A 12,491-nucleotide genomic window follows, 5' to 3' on the forward strand; every position below is an offset into this window, starting at 1 on the left:
ATAGTTTCTTTCCCATAGTTGCTGCCATCTATCTAAGTCTATCGTATGTCCAAAATTCCTTGTCCATTTTATCATTGTCTCTTTCACTTGTTCCTCCTCTAATTCCATATGTAGTAGGTAACTATACATTTTTTTATCCATTTTCTTCTGTTACCGTGAGTATTTCATCTAACTGTTGTCCCCAAATTAAAACCATCTATTTTAACATCTTTTTCATATCTAGCTTGTATTTGTGTTCTCATGTACCAATCCATCTTTATTCCTTGTCCCTCTAATTGTTGTTTGGTTTTCAGCTCCCCTGTGTCTGTTAGTAAGTTTTTATATCTTGTAATATTTCCCATATTAAGCATTTTGGGATGTATTAGCGCTTCCATAATTGAAAGCCAATTTGGAATCTTCAAGTAGTGCTTTCTCTTTATTTTCTCCCAAATCACAAATAAAGAATTCCTTATATGGTGTCTCTGGAAATAGCTATGTATTCTATTTTTCTCATACCATATGAAAGCATGCCATCCCAACTGCAAGTCATGTCCCTCTAATGTCAATAATCTTGTATTCCTCAGTAGGATCCATTCTCTCATCCACGATAATGCTGCAGCCTGATAATACAATTCCCAATTAGGTAGGCCAAACCCACCTCTGGGTCTTGTATCTTGTAACATTTTTAGATTAATCTTGCCTTTTTTCCCTGCCAAATATACTTCAAGATTATTTTATTAAGCCCCTCGAAATATTTCTTATCTACTCTTATTGGTACTGTTGAAAACAAAAACAATAATCGTGGTAGTATATTCATTTTGATTATCGCAATCCTTCCCATTAATGATAGTTGTACATTTTTCCATTTATCCAAATCTATTTCAATTTGTCTTTTCAATTTGTGATAATTATCCTCTTTAATTGTTGTACATCTTGCTGTCACGTGGATCCCTAGATATTTTACCTTCTTTACAATCTGTATATCTAATTTTTTCATCAATTCCTTTTTTTGTTTTTCTGTAATATTTTTCATTAACATTTTTGTTTTATCCTTATTAATCTTCAACCCCGCTACCTCACCATATTTTTCTATTTGTTCTATTACTACAGGTCCTATCTCTAATGGTTCCTCCAAGATAAATACTAAATCGTCTGTGAATGCTTGTAGCTTATATTCTTCCCTCTTAATTTTCATACCTTTTATGTCATTATTTTGTCTTATACTTCTGTTTAGTACTTCTAATGTCAAGACAAACAATAGTGGAGATAGAGGACATCCCTGTCTTGTTCCCTTCATAATATTAATCTTCTCAGTCATATCTCCATTTATCATTACTTTAGCTGATTGCTTATTATAAATTGTTTTGATTACATTTATAAATTTCTCCCCAAAATCCATAGTCTGTAATTGGCTTATCCTAAATTGCCAGTTCACATTGTCAAATGCCTTCTGTGCATCCAGGAACATCAATGCCATCTGTTTTTCCGGGTGTGTTTCCTAGTATTCTAATGTGTTCAATACAATTCGCACATTGTCTCTAATCTGTCTTTTGGGTAGAAAGACATTTTGATCCGATTGTATAAATTCATTTAAAAACTTTTTAAGTCTTTCCGCCATTATTGATGCAAATATTTTATAGTCCACGTTCAGTAGAGAAATCGGCCTGTAGTTTTTTATTTTCTGCATTTCCGTTTCATCCTTTGGTATCAGGGTAATAAGTGCTTCGGACCACGAATCTGGTATCTTAGCTTCAGAAAGAAGTTCATTATAAAGTTCCAACATTAAATTGCCTAGTACTTCCTGCAATGTCTTATAGCTCCCCTGGTAATCCATCTGGTCCTGGTGTTTTACCATTTTTTTGCCTTTTAATTACTTCTGTTAATTCTATCGTTGTTATTTTCCCTTCTAGTAACTTTTTAAATTTCTCCGGTATTTTAGGTATCTCTGTTTCTTCCAAGAATTGTTTTATCCTATCATCTGGAACTGTTTGTTGCTTATATAAGTTCTCATAATATTCCCAAGCTACTTTTTCTTTTCTTCGTTCCGATGTTGTAAAATCCCCTCAGCATCTTCCAGTTGTTTAATCCATCTCTTCTCTTTCTCCTTTTTAATTTTATATGTCAACCATCTCCCTGGTTTATTTGCATGTTCAAAAAAGATTTGCTTGGCTGCCTTTATTTTCATTGCCACTTCTTCATTTTCTATTAAGTTCATTTTATGTTTGTTCAACTCCATTAAATTTTTAATCTTTTTGTTTTGTATATCTTTCTGTAATTCTTTCTCAAGTGTCTTGTATTCTTCCTCCACTTTTCTCTTATTTTGTCTTTTCTGTTTATTTTCCCCCCCAAATAAGTCATAGCAAGTCCTCTCATGTACGCTTTTGCCGTGTCCCAAACATTTTGAAGTGAAGTATCTTCTTTTTTGTTTTCCTTAAAAAAGAAAGGTATTTCTTTTTCCATATATTGCTGAAAGTCTTTTTCATTCAATACAGTTTGGTTTAATGTCCATCTTGTTCTCTTTTTTTGTCCTTTCCATATGATTGTAACTGGGTTGTGATCTGCCCATGTGCTTATTTCTATGGCTATATTTTGTATATTTGTAAATAGATCTGTTGACATCCATACCATATCAATTCTCGACCAGGACAGGTGTCTGTTAGAATAGAACATATAATGCTTCCTTTCCGGATATTTTTCTTTCCAAACATCTAATATATTTAGTTCATCCACCATATTATAAAAAGCTTTTGGAAGTGTTCTTCTTAGGGTCTTGTTTTTTTTGTTGTATTATAGTCCAGCTCAGCCTTTACAATAGTGTTAAAGTCTCCAGTCATACATATGCTTTCATATTCCAGTTCTATTATTTTCTTGTGTAATTTTAAATAGAAATTTTCTTGGTTTTCATTTGGAGCGTAGATCACTACCAATAATGATTTTTTTACAATTCATAATTACTTCCACCATTAAGATTCGTCCTTCTTCGTCTGAATATATCAATTTAGTTTGTATTGCTTTCTGAACATATAATGCCACACCTCTTTTACTCTGATCCGCAAGTGAAGTATATAATTCTCCCAATTTTGGATATTCTAATAGATGTTTATGTTGTTTCCTAATATGAACTTCTTGCAAATTATGTCCATTTTTAGTTTCCCTAGTTTATTTAATGTTCTTTTCCTTTTTATGGTTGAGTTTAATCCATTTATATTTATCAAAAATGCTTTTAACTCTTCTTCCATGATTATTTGTTTAAAGTTTTGGCTGATCTCGTCATTCACATCTCTCTTTGCTCTTTTGCCTCTTTTGCTCTTGCTCCTCCCAACGCCCTTTCCTCCTTCTCTTTGCTATACTCACCCCGTTGCCTCTCTGTCTCATCTCCTTGATGTCTAATTTCTCTTTTCTCTCTCAGCCATTCTTCTTCTTGCTGTCCAAAGTAGTGATCATAAAAAAGTTCTGCTTTCTCTAATGTGTCTAGTCTATGTCTTTGTTCTTGCCAGTTTACCATTACTCCTTCTGGTATTAACCATCTAAAATTTATCCCTTTTTTAATTAAGCATTTCGTCAAAAATTGATACTCCTTTCTCAAATCTCTCACTCTTCTTGGAATATGCTTTAATATCACTATCTCTCTTCCTTTATATTTTATTGTGGCATTTCCCAGCTTCTGTAGTATATCTGCTCTTAGTATATCTGCCCTTAACGCTTTTTTAGTAAATCTTATATGAATCTCTCTAGTGAGATTATTTCTCGTTGCGTAGTTAGTATGTATTCTAAATATCTCATCTATGTCATTAATTATCTTTTCCTTGCTTTCCTCCAATGCTAATATTTCGACCATCACGTCTGCTAAGTTCTCTCCCTTTTCTTCTTCAACATTTTGGAATCTTAAGTGATAATCAGCTCTATCCATCTCTAGAGAGATAATCATTTTTTCCTGATTCCTATCTATTAATGTAAGTCGATTATCCATCTCCTCTACTCTCTTATCTGTTGATTCAATTTTCCCTTCTGCTTGTTGCAATCTTTGTTTATTTTTCCCCATCAGTTCTTTAACCTCTTTTAGTTCCACTTCTAGTTTGCTTTTCCCTTCCTTGAAGTCTATGTGTAGTGCCTGTATCATATTTTTCAATTCCATGTTAAACTTACCTTGCTGTGTTGTGGAGTCCAGTGTTTTCTGCGCCACAAGGCTCTGTAATGTTGAGGCGGCTGTTGTTAAATGTGTTGTAATCTTCTTCATCTTCTCCAATGATTTCTAATCCAAATATCAATGAAATATTATAATCCAAATATGTTCCAAGAAGGAGAGAAAAGAGATGAAAATGAGAAAACTATCCCACATCAAAAATCCAAAGGCAGGAAAAAAGGGAAAAGAAGGAAGGATATAAAAAAAGGGAAAAGGAAAAAGCCAATATACTTAAGACTTCTTTGTTTCAGGCTCTTTGTGCCTTAATCCAAAAAAAGAGGAGATCGAAAATAAAGCCTCTGTGAAACAATCCACCATTCACCAAAACGAGAAACAGTCTCTGTGATAAATGCAATCAATGTCTAACTTCTTATCAGTAAGTCCAGCAGGTGTTTTTCAAGGTCACTTAGTCTTCTCTTCCAAAGTACTCCCAGCCAAATACAAGAAGAAAAAATGCAAAGAAAAAGAGGCAACTCACTTAAAAAAGGATAATCTACACCTCCAGCAGTCGTTTACTCTCAAATCAGTTCCATCAATCCAGTTATTTTCAACAGGCTTTTCAAATTCCACACTATTTCTACATTGATTTATTGCCTTCTTTTGCCTTCCGCTTTTTTCGCAGCTACAATTCCGCAAGAGAAGAAGCTTAAAAGTCCACTCCCCCCCCTTTCTCTACGGCTTCAAATTCTTATTTTCCCCCGCAATTTCCAGCATTTAAGAAAGTTTTTTCCCTTTTACAGTCTCTTAATCATCTCACCCAGGCAATCTTCTAATTTTGTTTTCTGATTCTTCCAAGTGGCCGCCCAGCGTGTGACAGCTCGCAATGGCCATCTGACAGCTGCTGGTCTGGGAAGCTCCCGTTGGCTCTCCAGGAGATTGCGTTCCCTCCTGTGCCGCCAAACTATGCTTCCCTTCTTCACCGTCCCTACAGGACGGCTCCAGTCTATCTGGAACCCAGGCAGACCTCCCCAAACAGCTGAAAAGCGACGATCCTTCAGGAGCCCCCAAAGGATGCGTCATACTGCCGCGACGTTCACTTTTCTTCTGTATGTAATCACTTTCAATTTGTGCCTTTTATGTGTATTCTGTTTGTAATAATTAAGATAATGAGAAAAACACCAGTTTCCTAATTTGACACTTTTAGAACGGAGGGAAAACAGAGATCTGTTGGAAATAATGTGCCATATAAGCTTATCTTTGGCAGAGGGTCAACTTCCTGGGTTTCCATGTTATTTACAAGATAAAGTCATAAGATAATTTTTGGAGGTTATGTGCTGGAGCACAAGATAATGTCTTAAAAATACCTCTGGCAGTAGGTCAACTATCTGTATTGTGACCAGGCCACAGATAAAGAGTGTCACCAAATCACCTCCAGATAAGTTTATACTCCCTATCTTATAAAAACATATAAAAAGATAGCTAAAGAAACTAAATACTTTGATCTGAGACCTTAAAAGCCTGAGAAAATGCTACACAGCTGGCTCCAGACTGTTGATGATCTAAAGGACATGATCAGATATCTTCAGCTATATAACTTTGCTACAATAAATAAACACCTTGATTTGAGCCTATTGTTTTTGAATCCTCAAATGTACTGACTACACTTACTTGTTTCACTATTTTCAGTGCAGTTTTTGGCTGATCAACCTTAAGGCACTTAATAGCAAAACACTTTCTTGGACTATTACTGAAATTTAATACTTGGCATCTCTTCCCAAGCTGCTATGGGAAAACATATGGCAGAAAAAAATCCTCTCATAATATTTTTTTATTATGCACTTTCACCAAGGCACAATGCAGTTCTGGGAAAAAAACCCCACTGGTTATTAATTTCTGTTCCATAAAATTAACTTATCCAATCAGTAAAACTAATATTTACAATTAAACAATGACTGTGCAATTTTAATGTCTATAATACTGGAGAACGCATGTATGTCCATAGTTAATATAAAACAAATATTAACCTAAAAATTAGACTAGCTCCATACTAATTTATTTCTGGAAAAAATAATGGGCATTATATTTTCATTGAGATAAAAAGAAGGATGGATCTTATTCCAGAATCATGAGTCAAGGTTCTGATCCCTTAAAGTCTAGATTTTGGAGACCAACACCCTAGAAGAAGAAACAGAAAGATGATCAACCAGAAGAACATGATGGATGAGCAAGACCGTAGAAAGAAAAAGAGCAGAACCATATCTGAATTTTTGCAAATGGAAGATTCCAAAGACAACATGGCTTAGTTCAGATACTGTGAGAGGTTATAGAAAACAGTGGAAAGAAGAGTAGATGTAAGCAAGCAATAAAAGGAAAATCCATTGGTAGTTTATATTAGAAATGACAATTCATATCAAGAAAGCTAGGAAGAAGCTTTTCAAGTAATTCAAAGAGACTCCACCTTCACTATAAATTACCGTAATTTGCAGTTTCCAAGATTCTGTATTTATTCCCAAAGGGGCATTCAATAAATGTGTAATCTTGCATTCCTTGATCTGACCTACCTGTGTGGAGCTTGACAGATTGGGAGCCACTAAAGCCTTCGTGATATTATAAATCATGGGAATAACATAGAAGATCCAGAATAGCTTAAATAGAGTTGGAAAAAGGAATCAGGAATCCTGATACAGTAATCTATGCATAAGCTTCTAGTGTAAGATGAACATTTGCAGGCCTCACTGTAAGATCAGTTCATGGATATAAGGTCAACTGAACATCAATCAAGACTGTGAGCAGCAGAAGCTTAAACAATGTGCCAGGCTTGGTGATAAAGAAGAGGAAACACAACAGACAATGAGAATATAATATTATACTTCTTATTTATTTTCACTTGTAGTTGATAAATGAATCTCCAAGGTGGAATACTGATAAAATATACTGTCACAATCATGCACCATCATTATGGACTACATAATGACTGCCAGGTCTAAAATCTGATAGATCTGGGTTTCAACAATGTAACAATGACATTGAAAAATCTGATTGTGAATCAGGGCAACCAAGGGAAGTGTATAAAAAGTAAAGAAAATATGACTGAGAAATTGATATCTGAGGGATATCCGCTATAAAAGTTCCAAAACTATAATCTGCCTTTCAAACTGAAAGCTTGGGAAAGAAAATACATGACCCAACTGAATATTTGACCAGTCGTGCCATTTTTAACTGCTGATCATGTGTATAGAATAAGGTTGCCTTTAAGAAGTTAAATGCTGTATTGCTCCAGTGACTGCATTCTGCATATTAGAATGTATCTTGCATAACCCGCCCTGTTCTGGACATTGTCAGCCTGAGTGTTATGAAAAGCTCATCTGTGACATTTATATAGTGCTTTCAAATTCCAGCTTCAATGAGTGTATCCTCTCATATTGTGATTGAAAACACATTACCCAATGGTATTAAACTACCCTACAGATCTATTATACAACTGTAATAAATTAAAAGCAGTTTCCAGATATTTCATCAATTTGAGGATGTTTTTTTTCCCCATGAACCATACTGAGAAGCCTGATTTAAACAACTGGGCTATTGTCTCCCAGGTAAACCAGACAAGACACACAACTAGATGAACTAATTCTACTTTACTGTAAGGTTACAATAATAGGAACTTGCAAGTCTGAAAGTACAAATTCTCACATCACTTTAAACTGCCTGATTCATTAGGGTGAGTCCTTCTTTAGTTTTTTCCTCTCTCCTAGCTCTTAAGCTATTGGGGGCTTCTGCCTCTCTTGTCTGATTGTTTCCTAGACAGCATGTCTTCTTCTCATTCCCCAAGGTCACCCACACAATCCATTACAGCCACTAAGTTTCTCTCTCTAAATATTCTGCATTTTCAAATAATAAAAATAATGAATATTTCTGCTACATCTTTAAATTAATTTCTATATTTGGCACTTGAATCTTTAATTGCTTAATTTATAAATATACTAGGTGTTACCACTTGAATTACTTCCACAACAGAATAACCAGGTCATTTTGAAAATTCTCTCACCACAAACAAATATGCACATAAAACTGCTGCAAATTCGGTCATGAATTTTTAGACAAATATTTTTCTTAATTGCCTTTCTCTGCATAAAACAAATCCACCATTCTTCTGTCTTGGTTTGCTAGCCTTAGCTTTTATTTGTTTTTCTGTGGAGGTAGCCTTGGTCAGTTATTTTCTCTGTATAGAAATTGACTTTTTATACCCCTGATGGATCTGTAGGAAAAAAACAACTGGGAAGTATGGAAATCATTCAATAGATTGTGCACAAGTACAACAAGATCCAGAGATACTCTGAACAAATGGGGCTATCCAGTTGCTTCTGCTCTTTGTGATTGTGGTGACATGCAGACAACAACACATATGTATACCTGCTCTTTGTGCCCCCATCAGTGTACACTTGACCTCATGGCAGCACGGTAGAATGCAATTAATGTTGCTAGTTTCTGGGCAAGATCTGTTTAATCTTCTATTTTATATTTAAATTTTATGTCATATGGTATGCCTTATTTTAATTGTGATACTCAGATAGTTGAAAATGAGTTGCTGCTGCTTTATGGATGTCCTGCTTATGGACTTTCTGTGAGGTACATTGGCTGCCATAGGGAAAGAATACAAGAGTTTTCTTAAATTTTTACTTGGCTATATGAAACAAAATCAGGCATTTATCCAACAAAGTTCACTTTATTGTTCAACTCTTCAGCTGCAGTGATGCTGGTACCTGAAAAGAAGACAGAAGATGGGTTTGAAGAGCACATTGGTGTTAACTATCTGGGACATTTCTTGTTGACAAATCTCTTATTGGATACACTGAAGCAATCAGGAACACATAGCCACAATGCTCGGATTGTCACCCTCTCATCAGCCACTCATTATGTAGGTGAATTACATCTTCATGATTTACAAAGCAGGTATGGAATTTTTCATCCTAATATTATTAATCCCTCCCACCCACAGAAGAGTATTTATTAGCACAGTAGAGAGGGCCAGTTGTCTTTTCATTCTATAGCCACCTTCAGATTAAAGTATGCTAAAAATGAATAGAAGTTTGCATAGAGAAGATTTGCAGGAGGAAGACTGCAGAGAAGATCAAAGAAAGAAAAATCATGTTACATAAGCAGGCTTCAGAAAAAATAAAATATTCAACACATGTATAATGTTATATATAAAGTACATAGTGCAGATTTTTTTATTTTATGTTTGTTTGCATGGTATGTGTGCCTATAGGACTTTTAAGAAATTTGGGATGGGAGAAGCCTTGAAATGTCATTTTGCACTTCTCCTCTTGCTGACATTTCTCCTTATCAGCTATGTTCTGCATTAGACCAGATTTCTTGAACATACTTGACATTTGACAGTAATTCTGGCAAGTATTAGTTTCAATTTGTTCCACTTACACCTCTCTATTCATCTTCCTGCCCAGAGCTCAACATTTTGCTACATTTTGATTATGGAGTTAATTATTTCTCTCCCTCTCACACTTTCTTTCTCTCTCTCCCCCATCTGTCATCTTTCTACATCTTTGTTTGGTCTTGTTAATCTCATCTCTGTAAAAGAAGATGCCACAACAACTGTAATTATTATTGATTAATGCTGATTTAATCAAACTCCCTGCTATATTAATCATTAAGGATAGATCTAAAAGTACTTTCTCATGATAAGCAGATTATGAAATACAGCCAATTCAATGCAAGCTTCACTGTTTATAAATAAATATCTTTTTCTGTAGTACAGAAAATTATAGTAATTGTGTTAAATGTAAAATTCAAAGGATTTTTTTTCAAGGTTCAGTGTCCACAGACATTTCCCCACTTCCATACCTCTATGTTTCTTTTTTGAGTTTGAATTATTAGTTTAATAATCCCCATTGGCCTATTTCTCATCTAGTCTCATTTGTATACATGAAAAAATGTATTTTAAAAGCTTTGTGGGGGAGAGGTCTCTTTAAATTTGGTAATAGCTTAGATTAATAACTTTATCTCAACTCTTGAAACATAAACTGACCAATTTTTGTAATTTATGGATTTTTTTAGAAAAAAATGACAACCAAAGTTTAATAAATTGCATCCATTTGCAGCAAACTAATGGTAAAATAGTGTTTCCTGCATAAAAAGTGCTATTCGTTCATTACTGGTAGTGGTATCTATGTATTAAATCTCTTTTGCATGACTAGAAAATATCCTATGTATACTCTTAGTTCTTTATTCCTTAGTAATGCAAAAATATTTTCATCATTCTTCACATATATGTCATAAGACTGATAATAAAAGTGACAAGGATCTAGTTTTATTCTGGAATGAGAATACTTTACAAATTGGTATAAGTATATATAAATTACAGTTGGGATGCTTAAATTTGTTCATGGTTTATAGCAGTCCATTGTGAAAACATATTGCTCATGAGTTACAGATTACCTTTCCTCTTCAATTTACTGTACTGATTACTATTTTCATAATTCAACAGCTAGGTCACATAATGTTACAGTTCAATTCATACTGGTAAAGCTATTGCAGAAAATTTATCACTTATTCTAGTTATTATTTGGAGTTGCATATGATGAATAATAGTCCTAAAACACTGGGGCAAAAACGTATTGTGGAAAGTAGCATTAAACCTTAATGGAATGAAACAATTCAAACTGTATGTTAGAAAAAGGGTTTGCTTTCTGTAGAACACAAAGTGCTTGGCCAGGGTCATGATCTGTTGGCTGAAGTATAGAGATTGGTTTTAAACCACACTCAGAGACATCTGCATCTCCAGTGGTTTTTTGCTTTTTTCTTTGAATCACAATAACATCACTCTTTGCTTTAAAATGTTTCTGTAGTTTCAGAAGAGGTTTACTCGTGGACGCAGGTGGGAATAAAGATAGCTTTCCAGGAAGTATTAGTCTGAGCCCAGTTTTTATATAGGAACTTCACAGTTCATTTGGAACTTTAATAGTTATGTACAAGTATGCTTTACTGAGGATCCCACAGTGGGTGTCTTCCTAATGTATGTACTTCAGTTCCTGTAATTTGCAGCAATGGCTCAGCATTCTGGAAGTTAAAATCAGCACATTCAGAAAACACTCAGATTAGACATAGTGCTCTTTAATTGCAACATACATAGATTTCATTTAGGGATGCTGTTCAGAATGGAGGAATTGGATCATTGTTCTCCTTTTCTTCTGTATCTATCATTTTAGTTTTCTTGACTTACAAAAAATTAATGAAACAAATATATTTAGAACACACAATTTTAAGTATTTTGTCCTTGAATGTGGGAGTAGTTTTTGAACTGTGTTGTAAATCTTCAACTCATGTAAATATTTATTTCCTTGCTTTCAAAAACTGAAAGTCTTCATTTTGTTTTGCAAAGCTTTGGCTTAGCACAAGATTTAATGGTAGTTAAATTAATGTGTAATTTAGCTGTACAGCTTTTTCTTTACTTCATATCTCTGAAACTGCATACACACACACACACATATATATATATGTGTGTGTGTGTGTGTATGTGTGTGTGTGTGTTTGTGTGTGTGTGTGTGTGTGTCTTTAATAAGTTTAAATATTGGAGCCCAGGTGTGGACATTTAAAGTCAGTAAAATAAATTGATGAACGCCGGGATGTAAGAAAAAAGGCTTCTTTATTGCTAAGCTTTCATCAACAAGCTGTTGACATCATCAGAGCAAAGGGCTAAATGATAAGGGAGCATGTGCATACACTGACAAAACAGTTAAAACGGTTACAGTATGGCATGTGCGTATAGCATGCTTATAAAAAGCTCGCTTGCAAAAAGTCACATTGGTAAAAGCATACACACAGAAGTCAGTCTCCGGATGAAATTCAAAAGTCGTGCCTATCAGCTGTTTGGCGCGTAAGCTCCGTCATGCCTATCAGCTGTTCGGCACGAGAATCTCATGGGGCCGCATGCAGTCATGTGCTGGCTGGGTTCTTTGCGCGAAGTGCAGCTAGGAGGTTCGTCTCGCTCCATCGCGTGCAGGTGCTGTGGGATTGGACCTGTAGGGAGAGAAAGCAGATGCCCTCGTGAAACATGTAAGTGGTTTGCCCACCCTCGCATCCCAAAAATATATGTGTGTGTGTCTTTAATCACATTAAAAATATGAATCCTGGGTGTATGCATGTTAGGAAAACAAAGAAAGAATCAAACACCAGGATGAAAGTATAAACAAGACTGTTTAATGTAAAAACCACTTAGCTTTCGTCGGCCAAACTACTGACATTGTCAGAGTGAAAGTAAAGGATCCGGGACTTTACTTATATAGCCGGCTGCTTCTGCGCCCTGCTCCTTGAGCGAGTCACGGGTCTGCTTGCTTTAATCGGCCGTAATGCTCTTAATCGTCTCGCACCTGTC

General features: G+C 35.0%; 1 protein-coding gene across 1 annotated transcript in view; it reads left to right on the top strand.

Annotated features, from left to right (window-relative positions):
- The window catches only part of DHRSX (dehydrogenase/reductase X-linked), a 308,329-nt gene that overhangs the window by 205,096 nt on the left and 90,742 nt on the right, over positions 1-12,491 (top strand). The window contains exon 5 of the mRNA XM_015825462.1: positions 8,845-9,052. Within this exon, the coding sequence (XP_015680948.1) occupies positions 8,845-9,052 (208 nt within the window). The remainder of the gene's footprint in view (positions 1-8,844; positions 9,053-12,491) is intronic.

This window comes from Protobothrops mucrosquamatus, unplaced genomic scaffold, assembly GCF_001527695.2.
Source record: "Protobothrops mucrosquamatus isolate PMUCROS unplaced genomic scaffold, P.Mucros_1.0 scaffold_199, whole genome shotgun sequence".
Taxonomy (NCBI): Eukaryota; Metazoa; Chordata; class Lepidosauria; order Squamata; family Viperidae; genus Protobothrops; species Protobothrops mucrosquamatus.